The 27,851-nt window shown below is 37.9% G+C and overlaps 3 protein-coding genes, 1 non-coding gene and 1 pseudogene across 4 annotated transcripts; 1 reads left to right on the top strand and 4 right to left on the bottom strand.

Moving 5' to 3' along the window:
* The first annotated feature begins 6,900 nt into the window (after positions 1-6,900).
* LOC125574768 lies at positions 6,901-12,732 on the top strand (annotated as a pseudogene).
* Positions 12,733-14,270: 1,538 nt separating this feature from the next.
* Positions 14,271-16,519, bottom strand: LOC106442918. Its single transcript, XM_048748777.1, has 9 exons — positions 16,445-16,519; positions 16,161-16,367; positions 15,989-16,078; positions 15,797-15,904; positions 15,616-15,723; positions 15,443-15,499; positions 15,127-15,384; positions 14,743-15,048; positions 14,271-14,649 (listed from the first exon to the last, which is right to left on the bottom strand). The coding sequence occupies exons 1-9, from the start codon at positions 16,517-16,519 to the stop codon at positions 14,593-14,595; spliced, it is 1,266 nt and encodes a 421-aa protein (XP_048604734.1). The 3' UTR covers positions 14,271-14,592.
* On the bottom strand, positions 16,519-18,982 carry LOC125581949. Its single transcript, XM_048748219.1, has 4 exons — positions 18,282-18,982; positions 17,910-18,197; positions 17,730-17,835; positions 16,519-17,644 (listed from the first exon to the last, which is right to left on the bottom strand). Exons 1-4 carry the CDS (start codon positions 18,902-18,904, stop codon positions 17,033-17,035), a joined length of 1,629 nt encoding a protein of 542 aa, XP_048604176.1. The 5' UTR covers positions 18,905-18,982; the 3' UTR covers positions 16,519-17,032.
* Positions 18,981-20,753, bottom strand: LOC125582204. The gene is made up of 2 exons (XM_048748776.1): positions 20,725-20,753; positions 18,981-20,625 (listed from the first exon to the last, which is right to left on the bottom strand). The coding sequence occupies exons 1-2, from the start codon at positions 20,751-20,753 to the stop codon at positions 18,981-18,983; spliced, it is 1,674 nt and encodes a 557-aa protein (XP_048604733.1).
* A 2,244-nt stretch (positions 20,754-22,997) lies between these two features.
* Positions 22,998-23,104, bottom strand: LOC125582670. Its single transcript, XR_007320126.1, has one exon. It is a non-coding gene; the product is annotated as a small nucleolar RNA R71 (small nucleolar RNA).
* Between the last annotated feature and the right edge of the window lie 4,747 nt (positions 23,105-27,851).

The following is a 27,851-nucleotide window of genomic DNA, read 5'->3' as shown; positions in this document are numbered from 1 at the left end:
TGACGGAGATTATTGAAGTCGAATTTCCAGGGATACTGAAGCTGAAATGCTCCTCTCTTCAATGTGAATGGTTCGACCCCGTCGTCAACAGAGGTGTTCGGTATAACAATTCGGTGTAGTTGATGTCAACACGGTGGACGAAGGTACAAACCCACCCCCCCATTAGAATGAGCCTTTCACTAGCTTCACAGCAGAAAGTTAGCTTCCTTCCATACCCTCGGATGAGAGATTCAGGTATAAATTGGTTAGCAGTGATCAAAGTTACACCCGAGGACGAATCATCAGTTGAGAAGAACCACCATTGCAAAACAGAAAAATGAAGTTGAGGAACCTGAACAAGAAATTGATGACATCCTTCTCATTGATCCGCCATAATCACGAGTACGAAGATCTTCCGATGATGCCACCGAGACGAAGCTGTTGAAGACGAGTTTAATGAAATGATGATGTTTCTAGTGAAGACGAGATGTCGATGTATCCGATTGAATGTATTTGTTTTTATGAATAAGATTAGGGAGTGTTGTTTTATGACTAAGATAATGTGGGGTTGTTTTATGAATAAGGTAATGGCCGGGAGTTTGTTTGTATGAATAACAAATGTGGGAATTGTGGTTTGGAATGGAAATAAAGATGGGGTTTGGAGTTATGAAGTAAAAAAAATAAGGAATATGGGGCTTGGGGTTTCGGATTCAGGGATTTAAACTAACACTCGTTAATTCCACGTAACAAAAAATCGTCGTAAAGGACTCGTAGGTCAACGAGGAAATAAAGACGAAATATAAAAGTAAAGAAACGACGGAACTCGGTAATTCCACGTAGGACAAAATCGTCGTAAATACCACGTAGGATGAATTCGTCGTAAAAACCACGTAGGATGAAATCGTCGTAAATACAACGAAGACAACGAGGAAATAACGACGAAACCCTAAAATAAAGATGGGGTTTGGAATATATGAAGTAGAAAATAAGGAATATGGGTGTTGGGGGTTTGGGGTTTGGGGTTTCGGGTTTCGGGTTTCGGTTTGGGGTTTGGGGTCGGGTTTCGGGTTGGGGTTTGGGTTTCGGTTTTTTGGTTTCGGGTTTGGGGGTTGGGTTTCGGGTTTTTTGGTTTCGGGTTTCGGGTTTAGGAGTTCGGGTTTGGGTTTGGGGTTTCGGGTTTGGGTTTAGGGGTTCGGGTTTCGGGTTTCGGGTTTCGGATTTCGGGTTTCGGGTTTCGGGTGTTGGGGTTCTAGGGATTTAACCATAACACTCGTTAAAAAAACGACGAAACTTAAAATTAAATATGGGGTTTGGAATATATAAAGTAGAAATTAAAGATGGGGGTTTGGTTTCGGGTTTCGGGTTTGGGCTTTCGGGGTTCGGGTTTGGGGGTGTGGGGTTTGGGGGGGGGTTTTCGGGTTTCGGGTATGAGTTTCGGGTATGAGGTTTCGGGTTTCGGTTTCGGGTTTCGGGGTTCGGGTGGGGGTTTCGGGTTTTGGGTTTCGGGTTTGGGCTTTCGGGTTTCGGGTTGGGGGTTGGGGTTTAAGAATAACGACGAAACTTAAAATTAAATATGGGGTTTGGAATATATGAAGTAGAAAATTAAAGATGGGGGTTTGGGTTTCGGGTTTCGGGTTTGGGCTTTCGGGTTTCGGGTTCGGGGTTGGGGTTTGGGGTTTCGGGTATGGGGTTTCGGGTTTCGGGTTTTCGTTTTTCGGATTCTAGGGATTTAAACATAACACTCGTTAATTCCACGTAGGATGAAATCGTCGTAAATACCACGTAAGCATAAAATCGTCGTAAAGACCACGTAACCAAAATCGGCGTAAAGACCAAGTAAGCAGAAATCGTCGTAAAGACCACGTAAAAAGATTTTAAACATAAAACATGTAATTCCACGTAAGCATAAATCGTCGTAAATCACCTCGTAGTGTAAAAACTAGAAAAAATGGAAAACGATCAAAATACCAGAATAACATGTGGCAAGACTTCCAGCAATTATAATACGTAAGTCTCGCCCACAATGAATTTAATACTATCCTTTTCCTATTTTTTTCAAATATTTATATTTGAATATGATTTTGCTGAGGAATGTGATTCAGATAGGTGTGATTTGGGAGTTTATGTGTGGGTTTGAGAATGAGAGTTGTGAGTATATTATAGGAAAGCAAGACACGTTAATTCCACGTAGGCAAAAATCGTCCGTTAATACCTCGTAAACAAAAACACATGGGCCTTTGTGATTCCTCGCAATTTCCTCATAAAAAAAACACGGGCCTTTGTAACTGCTCGCTATTATCGTTCGTAAAAACTTACGACGAATTTGCGACGATATGTAATCTTATATATACGCCCGAGCGCTCACTCTTTTCTTTCTCTCTACTTCCTCCCTACTTCCTCTCATTTCGTAGCAATGGTAAGCATCTCTGAATTCCTCTCTAATTTGGTTAGTTTAGGATAGATTAGGTGGTTAGTATAGGGAATTTAGATAGGTTTGCGGATTTTATTTTTAGTGTTGATTAGGTGGATTATGTTGGGAAATATATTGTTGATGTATAATTTTTAAAAATTTTCATTTTTTTCCCAGGTTCGAAAAGGAAGACTTACTGCCCATTACAGAGAGATCTTCGGTGAGTCCGGGTAGTCGTTTAGACCCGGCCTCTTCTTCCGCTCCCAGTTCTTCGGGCGCAGGAGACTGTCCCCGAGACTCAGTACACTCAGAGAGTCTCTGGGTCCACTTCTTCTAGTGCACCATCGGCTCCTCATGTGCCTCCTCCGATGCCTCCTCCTGCCTCCTCCGATGGCACCTCCGATGGCCGCCGATATTCATCCTGATCTGATGGTCCTTTCGAGTGCTCCTTACTCGCAGTACACTGTAGAGGACATTCTCAGTCTGCCAGGCAGAGAAGGTTTACCAGTCATCGACCCATACCGACCGAACGGAACGTTGTGGTATGTTGCATTATTTTTTTTTAATTCGTTTAAATTTCTTTTATAACATTAAAAAATAATTTATATTTTAAATTTGTATTTTCCAGGTGGGGGGTTGACGGATGTCTTGCATCGGACGTAAACCGACACGATCAAGGTTACTTCTCCATGGCACATCCAAACTGGAGTAAGACGCCTCACTACGTCAGAAGACGTGGTTCAAAATTTACGCTGTAAGTTTCTATTAATTAATTATATATATTTAATTTTTTCATGATTTATATATAGACTTTCTAAAAAACTAATTGTTAATTTATTTTTCCAACAGCAAAAATATAATTGGGCCTTGGGGATCACTGAGAGGGTGAGGAAGAAGTTTAACGCGAAAGCGAAAGTTCGCTTGTTGGACAACGGTCTCCAACTGGAAGGGTGACTGGATCGTGAAGGGGTATGAGCGTGGCAAACCCGCTGAGCTCACCACGGATGTGTGGGATGCCTCATCCGTTATTGGCGCCTTCCTGATTCATTAGAATCGCCCAGGCTGTCTAAAACCCCGTAACACGGTCGATGAGCACGGGAACGGGCCGATGCTTCACACTACGGGCCCAAAACCCCACGCCGGGTCCGTTTGGAAATGGTAATTAAATATTTTATTAAATAATTTTTTAATACATATATTAATTTATTCTAACTTTCTTAACTGTTTTTTAGGCCAAAGAGACGGGACTCTCCCGTCTCTTATGGAACTTTACGAGAGGACCCACAAGAACAAGGCGGGCGTATTTGTAGATGGCAAGTCCGAGCAAATCTACAACGACGTAGTTGCTCGGGTTGAAGACAGCCAGACTCAGCTGGCCCAGCAGTCTACCGACGGATTACCCGTCACCTTATCCACACTGAAGTGGATAAGATTTACGAGGAGGTATTTTCAAAAAAATTAATTTTTAATTATTCATTTAATTTAACTTTAAATTTTTACTTACAATATTTATTTTTTTTTTTTTAAGGTTGTCCCTAAAAAAGGGACGGACGTTGGTATTGGTTCTGTCAATGATGTTCTGAGAGCGACATCGTCTTATGGTCAGCGACGGGATGATGAAGTCACGAGTTGCGTAGAGCCGCTCAGCTGCGTAACGAGTTGACCGCGACAAAATCTCGTATGGGTGGAGTCGGGGGCTTCTTTGGACATTATTGCGCCACAAATCCGGAATGGAGTCCATGTTGAGGAACATGCGACACAACATCCCATTCAAGGCGAGTCATCCGACGTACATAAAAGGCGGATGTTACGAGGAGGAGTGATGAATGCTACCGGGCGATGAACGACCCTTAGGTTTTTTTTTTGTTATTGTATTGATAAATTCAAAACTTATTTATATATAAAATATTTTCATATTGATTTATTTTTATTTTGAATTTTAAATTTATTTATAAATTAAATAATTTTAATTATTTTTTAATTATATTTTTAAATTCTGTAAAATAATAAAAACAAAGTAAATTCGTAGCCAATGTACGACCTATTTACGTGGAAACCTTACGAAGGAAATGACGAGAAACATTTTAACGAGTATTTTACGAGGAACCATTACGAGGAAATAACGAGGAAAAGTTTAACGACCATTTTACGAGGAATCATTTCGTGGTTGTTACGTGTATTTTGCGAGGAAACTCTTTCAGGTATTTACGTGTAGATTACGAGGAACTATTTCGAGGTATTTACGAGGTATTATAGCGACGTCCTTACGTGCAATATTGACGTGGTCTTTACGACGAATCGCCCTACTTCGTCTTTACGACGAAATATATTCCTCGCTAAGTTACGACGAATTAGCGAGGAAATATGTGTTACGACAGACGTGTAACGAGCAAACGTGTTTCCTCGCTAATTCGTCGTAAAGCCTCTTTTACGACGAAATAACGAGGAAAACCGCCCTCGTTAAGATTATGTTTTCTTGTAGTGTAGGAATTTGGTAGTGATTATTTTGTAAAATATTAGGGAATAAATAACGTGAAAAATGATATTTTTAGAATACAACGATACAATCAAATTCCAGTTGACAAAAAATAGACTTTTATTAATGAACTTATATTAAATACAGTGAGCAAATAGATCGGGTTAAAAAAACTAAAATTAAGCGCTAAGTATTGAGAATCAGAGAACGAAAGGTCGAGGTCAAAGTCGTGTGTAGTGTGTACTCACTCTAGGATTCGAAATGTCCTCATCTCCCCTCTCCCTCTTTCCTTTATGGCCTATTCCCGCCGGGCGAGATCGTCTCAACCTCCTCCGTCAATCTCGGCTTCATTCTCCTAGAACTTGCGGGAAGTTGTTCCTCCGCTAATGTGGTCGGCCTGTTGGGATTTTCCACATATCGTGTTATTGGATCAAACAATTGAGGCGAAAAGGAGGAGGCTGGTGGTGGTGGTGGTGATGTCGGTGTTATAAGTAGAATAACAACAAAATTAATACATAAAAGGAGGAGGAGATGTTACAAATAGGATAAGAGGAGAGAATGTCGTTGTTCAGCAGCAGAGGAGGAGAGGGAGGAGAAGATGAGGAGGAGGTTTTAACATTCTATAATATCATCATAATATGGAATAGTATACTATAGTGTGTGCAAGAATTGACACCAAAATGTTTATCTATTTTTTACCGGAAATGTATTGTTTTTAACGAATAAAAAAGTCTCAAATTAGATGAAAAGAATAAGGAAGGAGAAGAAGAAAAAGTAACAATATCGTATAGTGTGAAATCATATATTTATTCTATGTTTTCGTAATAAAATAGAATAATACATAACAATACTACATAACTCATATTTATTTACTGTGAAAAAAAAATTGTATTATATTTTTCATGATAAAATAGAATAATGCACCAAATGGTAATTGTTTATCCTCGTTTCTATTTTTTCTGACACCAACGATCAAATTTCTCAGTCCCTCAAAAGCGATTGTAACTTTACCAAGATCACACAAACTCAAGCTACTAAAAAAAGTTTATAAGCCATTTTCCTTGAACCCATCAATTTTTTTTTTTGTTTAAAATCTTGTGCCTCTTCTTATGTCTGCTTTATTTTCATTCTGTTTGATAATTGTATCAGATGAAAAGTAGACAAGCGTTTATAAAAGGGTATTTTCGTGCACCCTATCAATAATATATATTATATCATAGTCATCAGTTTGCTATGGTTACTCTGTGATTATAATTTTTTTATGGTCATAGCATCAAATTTCCCTATTCGTAATGTAATGGAAAGAAAAAAAACTAACAGACTTTTGGAAAAGTCAACTATCATCAGATTGGTTGAAAAGGAATATACAAAGGAAACCCGTGATTGGTTCCAAGTTTCGTTGAAAAAAAAAGCAAAATTCTATGAACGATATTAATTTTGCCCACTAAAGTCCCTTTGTAATTGGCACACTCTCTTGTCGTTGTATAAAACAAAGTTTTTCTTATTCAAAAGATCCTAAAAGTTGGACCAATTGCAAATAGATCATAAGACACTAATGTTATTGGTACTGAGAGAGGATTAAAGTAATTGGTGAAAATTTGAATGGATTCTTAAGGAAAATACATCATTATTAATCAAATGAATGCTGGAAGAAAAATGTGGAAGTGGTGGACCTTGAAACCAAAGATGCATGAAACTACATAGGAGAAGCCACGATAGTGTGTAATAATTATTCTCCCACCCAGCACACAGAAAAATGATAATTTAATTTGTGATTCGGTAATTATAATCAACACACACCCCCTACAATAACCATTGTTAAATTAAACGATTGAGTCAAACAGACTAAGCATATCTCATTTGTTAACAAAAGAAAAAATCGATTCCAAGCAATCCATTCAACATTAATGGATCTCATGGAATCGTGGCACAAAATAAAATATATATCAACTACAGATAAAGACAATAAAGAAAGTAAAAGAAAAGAGGAATTTCTATATACACGAAACGGAAAGTGATTAGGCGTGAAATGTGCTTTGTCTATTTAAGTGGGAAGAGTAGAGTCCTTCACACTTCATATAAAAAAACTACCTTTGCCTCTTCTTCCTATTTAAACATAATAGCAGAAAGGCAATCTATCTATGGAGAAAAAGAGCATGTTCATTGAACAAAGCTTCACCGATCACAAGAGTGGCGATATGAACAAAAACTTTGACGATGATGGACGCCAGAAAAGAACAGGTTACTCCGCGTTCTATTTTTATTTTTATATATATGCCATGATACATACAACATAAACACATATGTATGCATATGAAAAGGGCAAGTATATGTGTGCATATAAGTCTCAGTTTTTCTTTGCTGGTGTGTTGGCATGCTAGGATAAGATTTTTCCCCTACGGAGACTATAAAATTTATCACGTTACACTATTTTTGTTAATTACAGAAGAAAGCGCAAAATACACATGAACATTTTGTTTTGTTTGCAGTTATAACGTTTACACGTGGAATAATTATCCTTTTAAAAGGAGAAGTGTTAACGTTTACACGTTGAATAAATATCCTTTTAAAAGGAAAACCTGTGTTGGTTTTTTAAGTAGAGGTTTGTATGCTGATTTGAACATATAGGGACTTGGATGACGGGGAGCGCCCATATAATAACAGCGGTGATAGGATCAGAGTGTTGTCACTGGCGTGGGCAATTGCACCTCGGATGGGTGGCAGGACCCGCCGTACTTATGGCTTTTTCCTTCATCCTCATAACATTTACATCAACCATGCTTGCCGACTGTTATCGTTCCCCGGATCCTGTCACTGGAAAACGAAACTATACCTACATGGAAGTTGTCCGCTCTTACTTAGGTCCTTTTCTCAACTATCTTATTTTCTTATTTATTATTTTGTGTTGTAATCGCGAAGTATATTTAGACATCCTTCAGATATAAAATCTCAGCTGTATACTAATAATTCTTTTTTTATTAACGACAATACTAATAATTCATTTATGCTATTTATTCTGAACTCTTTCCACAACCCATATATGGAATTTTGTTTCAAAAAGTTTCTTCTCACTTATAAATTGGTCTAGACTTTTTTTATAATTCACCGAATGATCAATAAAGTTACATTTTATACATTTTTAGCTCAGAGCCGGTCTTCCTATATTAAAAGGTTGTATTTCAACATATATTTGTATATGTATTATTACATAATAAAGTAATTATATTTAAAATGTACAATTTATAAATAATTTACTTTTTTAAAATCGATAGCAATTAATCCACAGTTACTATTCTTCTGTAAATGTAATTTTTTCTTGACAAATGAACAAAATTTAAAATTTCATATAAATTAGTTTTTAAATATAAGTTTTCAGATACTGTGACGTGTAACCTTGTTTTATGACATTTGTTTTCAATCTTTATAAACAATTTACTTATTTTCATTTTTTATTTCATTGAAAATTCTGGGTTTTAGGGCGATTATCTTCTTAAAATTTTAAATTACTTTTTACTCCTATTTTCTTATTTGCTTATTATTTCCTAAATTAAGAAGATATGCCAAGGAAGATAATCTTTAAACACTATTTGTATAATCTTGCAATAAGACTTTTTTTTCTTAAAACAAGCTCTGAAAACCTATCACGTGTCATATTAATATTTGACATATATTTAAAATATCTAAAATTAATTTAATTATTTATTATGTACTACTTGATTTTATTCAAATGTCTTTGGGATAAAATAATATATGTTTTTATCGTTTCCTAAATATGGATGAGTTGCCAAAGATTTGAATTTTCAAAGTCTAGTAAATTAAGGTTTTTCTAAACACAACTATGCGAAACTTTCACATGTCACTTACCTTTTTAACATTTTATTTTAAAATTTTAAAAATTCCCCTTATTCGTGCTGCTTATAATATATTTACTATCTGTATTTTTTTTTTAACTATCCTATATAATATAATAACGCTTTTCAAAATAAGAAAACAAATTCTGAGACGAACTTATGTATTATAGTAGACACAGTTTACTTATATTCATTCAAAATCTATTCAAATATATACATATATATATATGTGTGGGTTTTATATTATATTTATAATATATATATATATATATATATATATGTTTTGTATTAAACATCATGTGAAAATATGTCTTGAAATTGACATGTTTAGTACTCCCATCCGATGTGATCTTTCATTCTTTCAACATCGTCTCTTGGAGTCTTCTCGTTGTTCCCATCCCACTTGTAATGATACTCTCCCATCCACAATGCTCAATATTTATAATTTCCTTTTTCTTTCTTAGCTTTAACACTTTTCACAGAAAAAACAAGAAAAAAGGAAAGTATGGTTCAGTGATGGAAGATCTAAGAACTAACTAAAACGAAAAGAAAAAGAGTAGTAATCAAAACTATAAGAATTAAAGGTGGATAAGATCGGCATCTCCTACAAATCCAATACCTAAATAGTATATCTTGGAAAATGTCTTTATTTTTTCAACTCTGTCAAAAAACGTCAACTTGACTTATTTAGACAATTTGTTCATTGTTTAACTCAAAAACGATGATTTATATATAGAAGAAAATAACTTATATAGGTTTATTGATGCTATGGAAAAAATAGGAGGAAGAAAAGTGATGTTATGTGGATTGGCTCAATACGGGAATCTGATTGGAATAACAATCGGCTACACAATCACAGCGTCGATTAGCATGGTGTAAGCTTTCATTCTTTCTTTCAGAATGATAGTCAATAATAGCAGCCTCTCCTTTTTCACCTATTTTCATTCACCCACTTATATTTGTCAGGACAGGTGACTAACTCTTTTTTTATAATTATTAATTTTACCTTTTAAAGAACAAATGCTATGATAGGTAAAGATGATATATATAATATCTACAAAAGTTTTTCTTGTCACAAGTTATTTGATATGTACAGAGTAATAAAATTTAAATTCTATTGAGTGTGGGAGTCGAAAGGAGCTCAAATTTTCAAAGTGAAAAGTTAGATCTCTTAGGATTGTTGAGATTTTGTATTCTAAATTTATAAATTCTTTTTTTTGTCTGGAACTTTATATTTATAATTATTAAGGAATGGGTTTTAAAGTACGAAAGAAAGAAAAAATTAAAATGACAAAATTAAGAATTCATGAAAACGGGCAGTGAAGAGGTCGAATGTTTCCACAAGAATGGACATAATGGTGAAATGTTCCACTTCAAACACTCCCTTCATGATCATATTCGCATGCATCCAAATTGTACTTAGCCAAATCCCAAATTTCCACAATCTCTCTTGGCTCTCCATTCTAGCGGCCGTAATGTCCTTTTCTTACGCCTCCATTGGTATCGGTCTCCTCCATCGCCAAAGTGGCCGGTAAATAAATATACGTTCTTATCCTTATAATAATTTCTTCTTTTAAAAGTGAGTCCTAATGGTTTAAGAATAAACAAAGGTGGCGGTGTGCACGCAAGGACGGCCCTGACAGGAGTTACGGTCGGAGTTGATTTACTGGTTCTGAGAAAGTATGGAGAACATTCCAAGCGGTTGGAGATATCGCATTTGCTTATGCCTACTCAACCGTACTTATTGAGATACAGGCAAGTTGTCACCTTTAACGTTTAATTTAAATGTTTTAAACATCTCGCGCACCTGTTAAGAAAGGAGTATTAGTTTTTCACTATAACCCTTATTAAATGTTTCAGCTAATACAAATGGTATATTTAAGGAAAAAATAAAAATATACTCAGACCTGAATATACTCCATATTTTTATAATTTAATATAACGGAAAATATGGTTATAATTGAAAGTTGAAACTTATGTTAAAACTTTGTATTTGCAACTCTAAAACTAAACTCAGTTTAAAACAAAATTAGCCATAAACTGACACTTCTGAAATGGAAGGATTATGTTTAGAGCTGAGTTTTAAAGACAGCGATAAGAGAGAGCCAAAAGAAATTTAAACGTGTGTCGGTTTGTGACAAAGTAAAGGCCATTTCAGATGAATTATTATTTGTAGTAAAACATGAGAGGAAAGGAAACCAGAGTCTAACTAGTAGGCTTTTATTCAATAAATACTTTTAAAATGATTTAACTTTGAGTACGGTTTACAACTGATGTTTTGGCTTCTTTTGTATACAAAAGATTAATATTCTAACTTTAATTAATGTATTTCATTTTAAAAGTAAAAAAAAAAATCTAAAAATATGAATTGTAGAATTTTATTGGAAAAAAACAAAACTAACAAAAACTAATTAATCAAAAATGTATTTAATCAACTCTTGACTTAGTTAATTTTATACTTTTATATTTATGACTAAATAATAGTGCTGGGTTCGTGGGTCAACCCGCCCCGACCCGCCCCGACCCGCCCCGCCTCGCCGCGGGTCGAATCATTTTTTTGATTCAAAAACTCGATCCGCATAACCCGCAAACAAAAACTTGTATATCCGCACCCGACCCGCCAAAACCCGCGGGTAACCCGCCAAACCCGCGGGTAATATTAATTATATTAAAAAATAGTTATTTTAATTAAAAATAATTATTTTTTAATTATATAATAATTATTTTAATTAAAAATAATTATTTTTATTTATATAATAGTTATTTTTTTAAAAAATACTATTAAAATAATATATTTATAATTGAAATTATATAAATATTTATTGTTTTTACATATTTTACGAAAATGTTTTTTTTCAAAAAAAAAAGTTTTTTTTTTAATTTGCGGGTTGGCGGGTACCCGCGACTCAAATTCGGCTGACCCGCACCCGCCCCGCTCAAAATAATCTCGACCCGCACCCGCGATTTAAAAATTTCAATTGGTTCGACCCGCACCCGCCCCGCGGCGGGTCAAACGGAGCGGGGCCCGCGGGCAAAGATTAAAATTTCCAGCTCTACTAAATAACATTAAAGTCACCAATTACGTATTGTCATTTCAGATAATTGTAAACGATTTAGTGAACTACATTTTGTGTGTGTTTTGATCTACCACTACTAAAGTATGTACAACCGTTCATCTCTAAACCATGGCAGGACACCTTAAAAGCAAGTCCACCATCAGAAAACAAAGCCATGAAAAGAGCAAGCCTTGTGGGTGTATCCACAACGACCTTCTTTTACATGTTATGCGGGTGTGTGGGTTATGCTGCCTTTGGCAATAATGCGCCTGGAAATTTCCTAACCGGTTTTGGTTTTTATGAGCCCTTCTGGCTAATCGACTTTGCCAATGTCTGCATCGCTGTGCATCTTGTTGGGGCCTATCAGGTCTTTTGCCAGCCAATCTTCCAATTTGTAGAGAGCCAGAGTGCAAAACGTTGGCCAGATACAAGTTTATTACAGGAGAGTACAAATGAACGTCCCTTGCGGTGGTGATTTTGGTATCAGCTTGTTTAGATTGGTTTGGAGGACTTCATATGTTGTAGTTACGGCTGTTGTAGCAATGATCTTCCCTTTCTTCAACGATTTCTTGGGTCTTATTGGAGCAGCTTCCTTTTGGCCTTTGACTGTTTACTTTCCCATTGAGATGCATATTGCTCAGAAAAATATGAAGAAATTTTCTTTCACTTGGACATGGCTGAAAATCTTGAGCTGGGCTTGTTTCCTCGTCTCCCTCGTTGCTGCTGCTGGATCTGTGCAAGGACTCATACAAAGTCTTAAGGATTTCAAGCCTTTCCAGGCTCCCGAGTAGAACTGTGTTTTGTCTAATTTCTTCAAGAACACAACTCCCTTGCACTCTCTCTCCAATAATAGTGTATGTTCGTTTGTAATATATTTGTGTTGTTGTTTCATTACGAAATGTTGAACCTATATTTGCTTGTCTGAAACAAATCTATCATCAATAAGTCCCTCTTCTTTTCTTTGTCCATGGTACCTCAGTTTCTTTTGTATATGAGAAGTATGATAATGTGATGAGATAGGTTTGAAGAATTGTATTGCTCTCATATCTTATTCAATGTACGTAAAACACATTTATATACAAAGTAAAGAAAATAACTAGAGTAACTACAGAGAATGAAATATTAATGATAAATTAAAATATCTATAGAGGTTGTATCAAAAATATGATTGGAGAGACTGAACATCAAATTATAATTACTCAGTATAATTATTATTTCTTTAATATGTCCCCTCAAGATGGAGGGGAGTCACTCCAATCTTGAACAATGATGATGAAAACTGGTGAAACGGAGCGGATATTTGTTAAAGGTGCAGCAGACACCAATAATGTTTTATTTCTCTTATTCTAATGGAATGGCTGAGTTATAGCAAAATGTAAAGCATGGCGTGCAAAAGAGTGTGTGACTCGGTGGAAAAGAGGGAAAACATTTTTTAAAGGTTTTTTTTTCTCTTCTTATCTTTTGGACTTGTACAAATAAAGTCTAGAAAACAAAACGGCACTTAGCCTATAAAAGATAAGATAACACCAAATCGTATAAATTTATGGAACACGTTTTAAAGAGAAGAAAGGAAGAACAAAAATTGGCATAATAAAAAAAATTTAAAAAGATGATTCAAAAATATGATATCGTGCACATTTGTATTGTTTTAACTCTTCATTCTTGCATGTTTTGATCATTTAGATTATAGATTATGCATTTTAGTTTTTTTTTGCATTGCATAAGTCTTTATCAGGTGTTGGAGTGTCCATTAGAGTTCTAGGAGATACTTGTAAGCATTTGGGATCAAAAAGGGAATGGAAAATGTTGTTTGAGCGAGCAGAGCACCGGAGCGAGTTACGGGAGCGACCTACGACACCCGCTCCAGACGAAACGAAGACAGCACGACCTCTTGCACCGAGGTGAGGCACCCGCTCTGAGCTCAACCTCTCGTCGACAACTTTCGAGAAGTGGAGCGACCTGGTGGAGCGACGTCATGAACCCGCGCGCGATTTGAAGACGTGAAGATGGCATTTAGAGCGACGTCCCGCAGCGGGGTGACTAACCCGCTCCAGATGTGGAACGACCTGGCGGAGAGACGTCATGAACCCGCGTGCGATTTGAAGACGTGAAGCAAACATATTGGAGCGAGGTGACTAACCCGCTCCAGATGGAGAGCGACCTGGCGGAGCGATCTGGCCACTACAGGAAAATCCCTTATTAGTAGCGTCGGATAAGCGCTACCGATTTAAATCGTAGCGGTCTTAGAAGCGCTATGAACCAACACGCAACCAAAAATAATAGACTTTTTGTAGCGGTTTTTTAGAATGCTATGTAATCTTATTCTTTGATAACGGCTCTTCTCTGCAATTATTTTATTTATAATAGCGGTATTTATTTGTTACTATAAAGTTATATGCTTGCAAATTTTGTGTAAATGTAGCGTTATTACTTTCGCTATTGACTGATGTGCTATATATTATGGACAACGAGAACCAGGACAGTATGGTGCAATTTAATTAACGAAATTAAAAACACTAAAATATCAGATTAAAAGCCAAAGTATCATACATAATTCATAAAAAGATATCCAACAACAAGTTCATTCTCTAATTCAACAGATAATGAGAAATTTATTAGGCCAAGCTATTGGAACACCTAAAGCATCATCAATGAACTGAATCTCTGAATTTCCTCTCCAAACAGGTGCTTCTCCAATTTTAACGACATCGACCCATACCTTGCTTGCATTGGGACCCAAGGGGACAAAATGAACTTTAGCTTCTGGATCGGTTGAAAAAACTCTACCTTCAGCCACCTTATTGCCAGACCCTTTGCAATCTAAGAGGATGCACTTCTTTTACCACTTTTGCTGCTATCAGAGCTGTGACTTACACTCTAGAAATGACAATTAGAGACAGTTCATCAAATGGCAATAAACACAGAAATTAATTATTTAAGCTTTAAAACTGAGAGGCTTTAGAATATTACCTTGGGAGAGCTATTCTTTGATATCGTCTCCTTCATGGCTTGCTGACTAATCTGTTGAATCTTATTTTGAGGCCATGAGATTTTCATCTTAACTGCATGACTCATCAGAAACATTTCATCAGAAACTGGTCTCCATTGATATGCATCTTCAACAACTGCCACATCAACCTTCACAATAGCAGCACCTGGACCTAGTGGGATGTCGTTTACCAGATCATCTGGGTCCGTCGAACACAAACGACCCTCAGCAACAATTACACCAGTTGAATTCCAATCATATATGTTTATCTTATCATCACTTGTCACCTTAGTAGAAAAAAAGAAGTAATAATTCAACTTTCAGTTTCACATACAATTTAACAAAAGAGACCGAGAAATACATACCGCAGAACCAGCAGTCTTATGAGTTGGAGAGTCCATTTCACTGTCCAATATGAACCTATCTACTGGCCATGCGATAACTTGTCCAACAGCTTGCCTCAGTGTTCTGACAGTTACTGAAGGCCTCCATAGTGGCCCTGCTTCTTGCTCCTCATATGACTTGACAATAATAGCAGCCGTGTTAGGACCTATTGGAATGCGTCCAATCTTGTACGCTGCGTCAGATGAAACAAACTCTCCTTCCCCAAACAACCTCTTCCTCTACACACCAATCCAAAATCTGACATCCACGGCCCCCTTTGTAAACATCAGTATTCACTTCAGAGGTAGACCCAACTTCAACTCTCCTTGATTCAGTCAAGTTATGAAGTTGTTCCTGCAAGCCACGAACTACATCCACTAGTTCTGCTTGTTTGGCCTCAAGCTTCATGACGTGTGTGTCTCTAGCTGCCAATATAGCTAACTTTGATGCAGTAATCCCTCGGCCTAGACCTCTAACTCTCCTGGTCTGTCTTGTCCTAAGACTTTACTCACAGCATCTTCTTTAATATTCGTGCTAGCAGTGGAGTCGAGCTCACTATCAATTGTTTTGATTTTTTCCTGTTTCAAATATGTGATATGAGTTAGAGAATATAAATATAGTAAGACATCACATGAGAAGTTTATTGCTCACAATGGTTTCTTCAAATTCTGGTCTCGCGGGTCTCCCATCTTTATGTGTGTGTGCTTCAATCCAAACCTTACTTCTAGTAACCTTTTCAGGCTCCTTGCTCTGCTTCTTCTACAATTACCAGAAACAGAAAATGCCAGATTAGGCTATTTAATTCACTACAGATCTTGTACACTTTATATGACAGAAACATACCATTTTATGAGTTAGACGAACCATTCCTCTGCGTCCTGTAGTGTGCGGGATCTGACTCCTACGCAATTCCCTGAAGTGGGCACTTGTTTTCTTCAAAAGAAAACCAAAGATTAGGCTTCGTTGTCTCTATACACACACATAACATTAGAGAAAATATGTATACATAAGCAACCTTAAAATCTTCTCCTTTCTTGCTCTTCACCCAATTTAGCCAAGTTGCCAAAGAGGGAATATTGCTTGGTTTTAAGTTAATAATTTTTTCCCTGCTACTTATAGCACGGATATTGGCCACCAGCCGTGATTTTGATGCCCTGAAGAGACCACCCATTTGTTTTATAATAGCATCCTTTTGCCATTGTTCTTTCAAGTTGAACCTTGCCTACAAAAAAATCAGAAATTATCACTTATCATTGTCATGTCATGCTACTGGTTACTTGTATAAACATTAAATAATACCTGAATTTCCTCCCACATTGTGTCTCTTGTAAGTTCATCGAGTTGCCTCCAGTCTTCGAGTAAAAACTGGTACATGCTCTCTCACAAGAATACCCAGAAAGGATGAAAGTAGCACTGAGCCATCTCCAATATGCTCACCGAGAGTGTTAAATTCAATGTCGATCTTATCCTCAGGATTTTTAGCAACTCTACTCAATCTGGTTGGTCCTCTTCCTCTCCTTGACTTCGGCTTTGAGTTATGTTCGTCCTCTGCAGCTTCTGGAGTTTTTTCTTTATCTTTTCTGAAGTCCTTTTCTGGCTGCTCTTCTCCTTGAAGCTCTTCTTCTTGAATCTCTTCTTCTTGATGCTCTTCTTCTGTATGATGCTCTGCTTGATGTTTGTTTGCTCTTCGTCTACACTTGCATTCAATAACGTGCGTTTCTTCCCAGACTTAAGTGGTTCAACGCTAGCATCTAGTCCTCGTTGGCGCTTACTGCGACGTTGAATCATCCCGTACTCCATTATCTTTATCCTGTAACTAACGTTAAAAAAACAGTTACTAGTCATATCCAGATATCAAACCAAAACCAGTTACTAGTCATATCCCTATTACTCCACAACTAAGACCCCCTCACAATCATCCCTACAACAGAAACTCTCATCATCAGAACAATCATTTCCCAAATCTTCATTCTCCTCGACGAATACTGGTGGAGCAGCAAACTCTTCTTCTGTCTCTAACTCGTGATACCCTCTAGGTGGTGCCCTCATAACCACAGACCAATCAGAAGAGTCATCATTGGAATAAAACACTTGCTTTGCTTGTGACGGCAGAATGTATGGATCTTTTTGGAATGCTGCTTGGCTTAAGTGGAAGTTCACAACCGTAAAACCATCTTCCACCTTCAAACCATGCCCTTTGTTGGCCCACTTACACCTGAAGAGTGGGACGTGGAACATATGGTAGTCGAGTAGTATAATCTCTTCTATCACTCCGTAGTAGGATACTATATCTGCCATATGTTTACTATCTTTTGCACTCGATCTACACATACTGAAAGCATCATATGCTACCCCACTGTTCTGAGTCTTCCTCTTTAGCGACTCTATCTGAAAGCGATGTCCATTGATGATTAAGCCTTTGTACCTTGCAACTGAATTTCTTGGTCCAAATGCTAACCATTTTAGCTTTTTCGACTGCTCCTCTGGGTTAGAATAAATCTGATGACAACAGAGATAAGATGGTGTTAGTGCTAAAAACAATAAAAGTGAGTAAAGAAAACTCCATGTCCACTGCTACATATACCTTATCCTTTACCCATTGTGTAAACTGTTCCACATGTAACTTCCATAACAGAGTCTGATTTTGCCGACAACGAGGATCTTTCTCTTGCAACGCTTCCAAATGCATACTGACATAGCAGTAACAATAAATATAAACACACATATACAATCATAATATTACGTATTCAATTTATCCACTTACTCAATATATGGCTCCATAACTGCTGTGTTCATTAGAACATATCTATGTGCGATGTCTCGCTCTTTATCAGAAAGTAGAACATCTTTGGATCTCTGGATTGGACGGCCTTCAAGGATGTCATCATCTAAATCAACATCTTCATTACGACTCGCAGGTTGATTAACTGGTACAGATTTTTGAAGAAATTCCATGCAGAAGGCAATACATTCTGCTGCCATGTAACCCTCAGCCATACATGCTTCTGGTCGTGCAAAATTTTTAACGTAGGACTTAAGTGTTTTCATGTACCTAAAGATCAAAAAAATAACAGCTCTTGTCAAATATTTATCACAACAAAGATAATATTGAAAGAGGTAAACAAAATAATATTACCTTTCAAATGGATACATCCATCTAAAGTGTACTGGCCCTCCCAAGCGTGCCTCTCTAGCTAGATGTATAGGGAGGTGGAACATTATATCAAAGAGTGATGGGGGAAAGAACCGCTCCATCTGACACATTGTCTCAACAAGCTCACTCTCTAGTTCCAGTAGCTTTTCAGGATCAATCACACGCTGACACAGTCTGCAGAAGAAGTTGCATAATCTAGTCACTGCAATCCTAGGACCTTTAGGAAGCAATTTTCGCAATGCAACAGGTAATAGGTTTTGCAGAAGAACATGATGATCATGTGACTTTAAACCATTAATCTGAGGAGGATCCATGGAAACACAATTTGCAATATTAGCACAATAGCCATCTGGTCCTCTGAATTCAGATAACCTCTTGCAAAATATCTTCTTCTCATCCTTCGTCAACCAATAAGAAGCTGGAGGTAGGTATGTCCTTTTTCCACGTACCTCAGTGTGTAAGGAGCTGCGAATCCCCATATCTTCTAAATCTTGCCTAGCTTTAACACCATCTTTTGACTTTGCACTATGCATCAACATGGATAGTATGGCGTCAGACACATTCTTTTCCACATGCATTACGTCAATGTTATGACGTACCGGCATATCCTAATACATGAAATAATTAGAAACGGTTAGAACGTGGTAAACATATATATATATATATATATATATATATAGTTCAATCACAGTGATATTGAGAAAGTACTACCTTCCAGTAAGGTAAGTCGAATAGAATTGACCGTTTCTTCCACCTCCATTGGTCAGTATCTTCTTCATATTCTTCACCTCCAATCTCATCATCTTCATCCACAGTAGATTTTCTCTTCTTGCCTTTCTTCTCTAAAGGTTTTCCAAAATCATTCTTCAAGTCCTTGAGCATCTCAAATATGTCAGATCCGGTTTGAATTCTGCTTGCAGTCCCTTCCTCTACAGTATTGTCAAACCATGCTTTGCGGCGTCGGTAAGGGTGCCCTGGCCTCAGTCGTCTCCTATTGCCCAAATAAACCATCTTTCGACTAAATTTTAACCACCTGAAAGGTGTATCCTTTCCACATACAGTACACGCCTGTTTCCCTTTCACTTTACAACCAGCAAGTGTCCCCAAACCTGGATAGTCGCTGATAGTCCACAACAGAATAGCTCGGAGTGTGAAATTCTCATTGGATAATGAGTCATATGCCTGTATACCTTCATTCCACAAGTCAATCAGATCATCTATCAATGGAGCAAGATAAACGTCGATGTTGTTGCTTGGTGCAGCTGGACCAGGGATGAGGAGACTCAACATTATGTTCTCTGCCTTCATGCACAGACTGGGAGGCATATTGTAGTTTACCAAGAAGACTGGCCATGTGCTGTACTTTGTGTTCTGAATGGAAAAAGGATTCATACCATCTGTAGATAGTCCAAGGCGAAGGTTTCTCGGATCAGAAGCAAACTCTGGCCATTTATCATTAACCTGAGCCCAAGTCAGTGAGTCCACCGGGTGTCGCATGGTATCATCTTCACTACCATTGCTGAAATGCCATTGCAAATCCTTAGCCATCCTCTTTGATCTAAACATCTGCTTCAGTCTTTCTTTGATAGGAAAATACCGTAGTACCTTTGCTGGAATCCCAATCTTATTTTCCCCCGTACGCTTATCAACTTCCCATCTTGAAGCACCACATCTTGGGCAGCTATCCATATCCTCATACTGCTTCCGAAAAAGAATACAATCATTCTTGCAAGCGTGAATAACATCATAACCAAACCCAAATATCTTCAGAAATTTCTTGATGTCGCCTGTGGACTTTGGAAGGACATTCCCTTGAGGCAGCATGTCTTGTACCAATGTCAAAATCTGATCAAAATAATTCTCTGAAATCCCACTCTTAACTTTTATGTGATACAATCCCATGATTGCAGATATCTTACTGTAGTTGGGACAGCTGGAGTAGAGTGGAGTTTCTGCATCCTGCAATTTCTTCTTGAACTCAGAGTCTTCTTCACCTTTAAATACTTCTGGTTGCTCTCCGGTTTGTGGATTGTCTTCAGCAACAGAGAATGCAGTTCTAAACAACTCGTATGCTTCTAAGTGGTCAACACTTTCAAACTCATCTGTCTGCGTCTTTCTTATCTCTCCATGAACGCTCCAACAATCATTCCTCTTGTACTTCTTATCCATCCCCCTTATGACTAAATGCTCCACGACTGTGTTGAGATTTTGGTGACACATGTTCCGACAGTCGACACAGGGACATGAGATTTGAAGAGGATTACCCAACCTCAACGCTGACTTATTCACGAAATCAGTTGCCCCCTTTTCATAATCATTGCTGGCCCTGTAATATATCAAGCAAGCATAAAAGATTAAATAAACTTCAATTGCAAAAACTAATTTGCATTTACGAAATAGTCAAGCGTAAAAGATTTGAACATACCTTGGAAGCCAAACCCAGGACTTGTCCATATTACAGCTCCAATTTCACAGTGTCAATGCAAAAAATCGAGATGGTTTTCGAGAATCAGAATCTAATAGAACAAAAATCGAGAAACAGAAAAAAAGAACCCTAATTTTTTTAAGAAAGAAGCATGAAATTAGCTCGACGAATCTAAACCCTCTAACCCTAAATAACGAGAATGAACAATCGCTAAGATTGACGAACCTTAATTAGAGCTTATTCTTCGGCTACCAAGGAGGAGAGTGACAGAAATCTCAAAAACTGAAAGTTTAGAGGAGGAGATTGAAACGAGAGGGAGAAAAAGATGAAGACTGAAAGTTCAATGGAGACTGAAAGTTCGATGGAGGGAATCTGAAAAAAATGAGAGTTAGAGGGAAAGAATGGTTCATGAAGCTTCTATGGAGGGAGTCTGAAAATGGCTTCTAATTTTCGATAAGTCTTAGGCGCTCAAACTAATTACGTTTCCGTGCTTCACATAGGTAGCGTTTGTTTCAAAAAAGTGCTATTGATAACTAAACGCGAGAAACTCGTTTTTCTGAAAACTTATCAGTAGCATTTAGAAAAAGCAAAACGCTACTAAAATATAAATCGTAGCAAAACACACTTAAACGCTACTATATTATGCTATCACTACCCCAATTTCCTGTAGTGGGCGGAGCGACCTATTGTACCCGTGGCGTGTATTTCTTCTGATCAAAAATTTATGTTTTATTTGGGCCTTTCAGGTTGTTGACTGAGTCCATTAGGTTTTATAAGTCATATGAATACTCTCTAAACCTAATGTTAGGATCTTATCTTGTTTTTTATCTAATCAAAATGCCACCTTAGGTGAAAGATCTAATCTTGATCAATTTCTCTTGTGTTTACTTGATTGCTTTGATCATTAATCATGTTTAGACTTAGATCAAATAATGATCTAGTGTTTACCATGATAATGAGTGAGTAGTCATCTTTGGATTCATGGGTTAGGATGATTAAGTGATGATCTAGAATGTTTAGCTAAGCTAGAGTTGGCCATTCGGGTTTAGAACTCTAGACATTTCATTACCCGGAAGGTGTTCGATGAAATGTCTGAGCCAACTCAACATGCTCTTAGCTTACCCTACCAAAGGGATTTGATGTTAGGGGAGTTAGGAAAGTTGAATGATACATTCTTAATGATTGCTTGATTGACACAAACCAAAGGAATTTGATGTTTGATCATGAGAGTAAATGAGTTTTTATCTTGGAAGAGAACTTGCTTAGAATTGATATCTAGACTTAGGAAAATGTGTTGATTGAAACCTTGCCATTTTAGATTAAATCTTAGTCATCTGAAATCAAAATCTTGTGTCCATGATTCCTCCTTTATCTATTTGATTGAAAGTTGCTTGTTAGTTGTTCTTGAAACTTGTTAGTTTGATTGAATAAACTCATCTTATTGATTGCATTTAGCTTAATTGAAAACCTGAATTCTCTTTGATTCAAGACTCTTAGAAATGGATTGATATATTAATTACTATAATGATTTGATTATTTGACCCTTTGAAAAGTCCATTTCAAATTTGGCGCCGTTGCCAATTCTAAGTTGATTTTGACATTGAGATTTAGTTCTTGCTTGAGACTAAATTTTATTTTCTTATATCTAGTTACTGATTCTCTTTCCTAGCCTTTTGTATCTCAGGTGCATGAACTTGCGGAGCAGAGGTCCAACAGACATAGTTCCAAGAGTTGAAGATATTAGAGCACTTGAAAGGGATATTGCAAGGAGGAGAAGAGAAGAAGAGCAACATGCTCACTTAGACAGATTGGGATTTATGATGGATCAACATCAGAATCAGCCTCAAGATGGAGTGGGAAATGGCCAAGGAGCTGACAACCTTAGGCCACAACACCCACAACGCCAAGCTAGAGCTAGTGGCACACATGATGAGCCCAATATCCATGGGCATAGAACTGGCATCAGAGCACCAGCTGTGGAAAACAACAACTTTGAGATCAAGTCAAGCTTGATAAACATGATCCAGGGCAACAAGTACCATGGTCTTGCCTTGGAAGATCCACTAGACCACTTGGATAACTTTGATAAGCTGTGTGGAACTACAAAGATCAATGGTGTCTCTGAATATGCATTCAAGCTAAGGTTGTTTCCATTCTCTTTGGGAGACAAAGCTCACACATGGGAGAAGAGCCTTTCAAGAGATTCAATCACCACATGAGATGAGTGCAAGAAAGCCTTCTTCACCAAGTTCTTCTCTACTTCAAGAACTGCTAAGCTAAGGAATGAGATCTCTGGATTTCATCAACGGAATCTTGAAGGCTTTGGAGAAGCATGGGAAAGGTTCAACAACTACATCTCTCAATGTCCTCATCATGGCTTCAATATGGAGAGTTTGCTTAGTACTTTCTACAGAGGTGCTTTGCCCAAGTTTAGAAGTCAGCTTGATACTGCTAGCAATGGTTTCTTCTTGGGAAGAAGTGAAGCAGATGCTTTGGAGCTTGTAGAGAACATGGCTAAGAGTGATTCAGTCTACAGTGATGAGCATGATAGAAGCAACAGAGGCAGTGGAGGTGATGATACAAACACCAAGAGAGAGTTAAAGGCTCTACAAGAAAAGATGGATATGCTTCTCTTGGATAGAGCTAAACAAGAGAAGGTGAACTTTGTTGGTGAGAAGAAACAAGAAGGGACTGTTGTGGTTAATGAAGTTGATGGTCTAGAAGGTCAAGAAGAGTTGTGCTTTGTGAATGCTAATGGGACATGGTACAAGAAGGAGCCTAACTTTCAGTACAACAACTACCAACAAAAGCCTTTCTACAACAACAACCAACAAGGTGGTTACCAAGCTAGACAAAACTACTCTCAAGGCTTCCCCTCCAAAAGAAATCAGTCTACACAAGGTCAAGTCAGCTCCTCTACCTCTACTACACAAGAGAGTAGCACTGATACAATGCTGAAACAAATCTTGGAGTCTCAACTAGAAGTGAGAAGCACATTGAATATGAGCTGAAGAACCTTCACACCAAAGTTGATGGAAGCTACAATGATCTCAACAACAAGTTCTCAAACCTTGCTTCCAACTTCAAAGCTTTGGAGAACCAGTTTGCTTCAATGAGTAGTAACTCCAAACGTCCTATGGGATCACTTCCCGGAACTTCTGAGCAAAACCCCAAGGAGACAATGAAATCCATCACCCTAAGGAGTGGTAAACAATTGCCTCCTAGAACTCTCACTAGGGATAATGAGAAGCAAGATGGGGAGGTGGTCATCAATGTGGATGATGATGTGGTTATTGTGGATGAGAAAACCAATGAAGAAATCTTGGAGAAGATAGTTGAAGCTAAAGGGAAAGGAAAGGTTGGAGAAGAGAAGAAAGTTGTGAACAAGAATGAAGCTGCTACTTCATCAAAAGGAGCTCCATTCATTCCTCCTCCATGTGAAGCAAAACTTTCCTTCCCTGGTAGATTCAAGAGATAGCTTTTGGAGAAATACAAGGCCTTGTTTGAGAAGCAAATGAGTGAAGTTCATATCACCATGCCCATTATTGATGCCTTCATGCTAGTGCCTCAATACAGCAAGTTCCTAAAAGATGCTGTAACCAAGAAGAAGAAAGAGATGGAAGGGATGGTAGTTCTCACCCATGAATGCAGTGCCATTATACAGCAGTTAACCATCCCCAAGAAGCTTGAAGATCCAGGAAGCTTCACTCTACCTTGTGCCATTGGGCAATTGGCTTTTGAGAAGTGTCTATGTGATTTGGGAGCAAGTGTGAGCCTTATGCCTCTCTCCATTGCTAAAAGGCTCGGATTTACACAATACAAGAAGTGTACTCTCTCTTGTGCTAGTTGATCTCTCAGTGAAGATTCCCATTGGTATCCTAGAAGATCTCCCTGTTATGGTTGGAAATTGTGAGATTCCTACAGATTTTGTGGTGTTGGAGATGGATGAAGAACCAACAGATCCTTTGATATTGGGGAGACCTTTCTTGGCTACAGAAGGAGCTGTTGTGAATGTTAAGGAAGGGAAGATTGATCTTCATCTTGGCAAAGGGAACATCCTGCATTTTGATATCAAGGAGGTGATGAAGAAGCCCACTACCAAAAGCCAAGCATTCTACATTGAGGAGATGGAAGCTTTAGCTGAAGAGTATTTGGAGGAATTAGTTATTGAGGACTCTCTTCAACATGCCCTAACAGTTGATAGAGAGACTCAATTGATTGAAGATGAGGAGAGTGCAAGGTATGTGAGGATGCTAGACTGCCACAAAGAGAAAAGTGGAGAAGACAACTTCATAGAACTTCCACAAGAAGTTCATCATGCTGCCTCAGTTGATCAACAAGAGAACCTCCAAGAAGATGATTGGAGTGAACTAAAAGTACCAAAAGTGGAGCTTAAACCTCTTCCCCTTGGTGTAAGGTATGCATTTCTTGGACCTAATGAGGCATATCCTGTCATTGTGAGTAGTGAACTGAATGAAAACGAATTGTCTAAACTTTTGAATGAACATAAAAAGTATAGAAATGCAATAGGCTACTCACTAGATGATATTAAAGGGATATCACCTTCTTTATGCATGTATAGGATGCATCTACAGGATGAATCTATGACTTCTATAGAACATCAAAGAAGGTTGAACCCCAACTTGAAAGATGTTGTTAAGAAAGAGATTCTAAAACTCCTAGATGCAGGTGTAATCTATCCTATTTCAGATAGCAAATGAGTGTCTCCCGTGCATGTTGTCCCAAAGAATGGTGGAATAACTGTGGTTAAAAATGATAAGAATGCACTAATTCCAACAAGAACAATAACGAGACATAGGATGTGCATAGATAACTTAACTCAACATCTAGAAAGGATCATTTTCCATTGCCATTCATTGATCAAATGCTAGAGAGACTTGCAAATCATCCCTATTATTGTTTTCTTGATGGGTATTCATGGTTCTTCCAAATCCCCATACATCCAAATGATCAAGAGAAAACGACTTTTACATGCCCTTATGGTACCTTTGCTTATCGAAGGATGCCATTTGGGCTATGTAATGCTCCAGCCACCTTCCAAAGGTGCATGGTGTCTATTTTCTCTGATCTTATAGAGGATGTTGTGGAGGTGTTCATGGATGACTTCTCTGTCTACGGATCTTCGTTTTCTACTTATTTGTCCAATCTGTGCAGGGTCCTAAAGAGATGTGAAGACACCAACCTTATGCTGAACTGGGAGAAGTGTCACTTCATGGTTAAAGAAGGGATTGTGCTTGGACACAAGATTTCAGAGAAGGGGATTGAGGTGGACAAGGCTAAGATTGAAGTGATGGTTGGGTTAGCTCCACCAAAGACAGTGAAAGACATTAGAAGCTTCCTTGGTCATGCTGGATTCTATAGAAAATTCATCAAAGACTTCTCCATGATAGCTATACCAATGACTAAGCTTCTATGCAAGGAAGATGCATTCAACTTTGATTGGGAGTGTCTAGAAGCATTCAAGAAGTTGAAGGACAAGCTGATTAGTGCCCCCATTGTGCAGCCACCGGATTGGGATCTCTCCTTTGAGATCATGTGTGATGCTAGTGATTATGCTGTGGGAGCTGTCCTTGGTCAGAAGAAAGACAAGAAGACTCATGTGATCTACTATGCAAGTAGAACTCTTGATGAAGCCCAAATGAAGTATGCTACAACTGAGAAGGAGTTGTTAGCCATTGTCTATGCCTTTGAGAAGTTCAGAAGCTATTTGGTTGGGTCAAAAGTGATAGTCTACACTGATCATGCTGCATTGAGACACCTTTTGGCCAAGAAAGATGCTAAACCAAGACTATTTAGGTGGATTATGCTGCTACAAGAGTTTGATCTTGAGATCAAGGACAAGCCAAGAGTTGAGAATGGTGTAGATGATCACTTGTCTAGACTGAAGATTGAGTGTGGGATCCCCATTGATGAAGGGCTTCCAGAAGAACAGATCATGGCTATTAGAGCAGTAGTAGCAGTTTGTGAAATTGGAAAGAAGTTTGAAGAGGAGAAAGGAACTGAAGAGAAAGGTCATTGGTATGCTGATTTGGTGAACTACTTAGCTTGTGGAAGAGAGCCATTGGGTCTTGAGGGATATGCCAAGAAGAAGTTCTACAAAGATGTGAAGAGATACTATTGGGATGAGCCTTACCTCTACATACTTTGTAGAGATCAACTCTATAGAAGAGTAGTAGCTAAAGAAGAAGTTGATGAGATCCTTACACACTGTCATGGATCATTCTATGGAGGTCATTTTGCTACTTTCAAGACTGTTTCAAAGGTGTTACAAGCTGGGTTTTGGTGGCCTCATATGTTCAAGGACACTCAAGACTTTGTCTCTAAGTGTGATTCATGCCAAAGGAGAGGGAACATCACCAAAAGGAATGAGATGCCTCAAAATCCAATTCTAGAAGTGGAGGTGTTTGATGTGTGGGATATTGATTTCATGGGACCATTCTCATCTTCTTTTGGCAACAAGTACATCCTTGTAGTTGTTGACTATGTCTCCAAGTGGGTGGAAGCTGTAGCAAGTCCCACCAATGATTCTAGAGTGGTGATCAAGATGTTCAAAAGCATCATCTTTCCAAGGTTTAGAGTTCCAAGAGTTGTGATCAGTGATGGAGGCTCTCACTTAATCAACAAGCTATTTGAAGGTCTTCTCAAGAAGAAAGGTGTGAAGCACAAGGTGGAAACACCTTACCATCCTCAGAAAAGTAGGCAAGTTGAGATCTTCAATAGGGAAATCAAATCTATCCTAGAGAAGATTGTGAGAACTAAAAGGAAAGATTGGTCTGACAAGCTTGATGATGCACTTTGGGCTTATAAGACAGCTTACAAGACTCCTTTGGGAACCACACCTTTCCACCTTGTGTATGGAAAGGCTTGTCATCTACCAGTTGAGCTTGAGTACAAGGCATTGTGGGCTGTTAAGTTGCTGAATTTTGACATCAAGAGTGCCAAGGAGAAGAGACTTTTCCAACTCAATGAGCTTGATGAGATTAGACTGGATGCTTTTGAGAACTCAAGGATCTACAAGGAGAAAACCAAAGCTTTTCATGATGAGAAGATCTTGAAGAGAGAGTTCAGTGCTGGAGATCAAGTGCTTCGCTACAACTCTAGACTAA

This window comes from Brassica napus, chromosome C2 (genome assembly GCF_020379485.1).
Source record: "Brassica napus cultivar Da-Ae chromosome C2, Da-Ae, whole genome shotgun sequence".
NCBI classification, from domain to species: domain Eukaryota; kingdom Viridiplantae; phylum Streptophyta; class Magnoliopsida; order Brassicales; family Brassicaceae; genus Brassica; species Brassica napus.
Note: the sequence above shows the minus strand (reverse complement) of the source record. Positions and strands in the feature narration are given on the sequence as shown.

Coding starts and splice junctions, on each gene's coding strand:
- LOC106442918 (XM_048748777.1), bottom strand. CDS start 16,519: ATGTACCAGTTTTTACTCGAAGACTGGAGGCAACTCGATGAACTTACA. Junction 16,079..16,160: donor AGAAAGGAGAAGATTTTAAG/GTTGCTTATGTA, acceptor TTTCTTTTGAAG/AAAACAAGTGCCCACTTCAG. Junction 15,385..15,442: donor AAGTTGGGTCTACCTCTGAA/GTGAATACTGAT, acceptor ATTGGTGTGTAG/AGGAAGAGGTTGTTTGGGGA.
- LOC125581949 (XM_048748219.1), bottom strand. CDS start 18,904: ATGCCGGTACGTCATAACATTGACGTAATGCATGTGGAAAAGAATGTG. Junction 17,836..17,909: donor GTTATGGAGCCATATATTGA/GTAAGTGGATAA, acceptor CTGCTATGTCAG/TATGCATTTGGAAGCGTTGC. Junction 17,645..17,729: donor CACAATGGGTAAAGGATAAG/GTATATGTAGCA, acceptor TGTTGTCATCAG/ATTTATTCTAACCCAGAGGA.
- LOC125582204 (XM_048748776.1), bottom strand. CDS start 20,753: ATGGACAAGTCCTGGGTTTGGCTTCCAAG. Junction 20,626..20,724: donor TCCTGGGTTTGGCTTCCAAG/GTATGTTCAAAT, acceptor GATATATTACAG/GGCCAGCAATGATTATGAAA.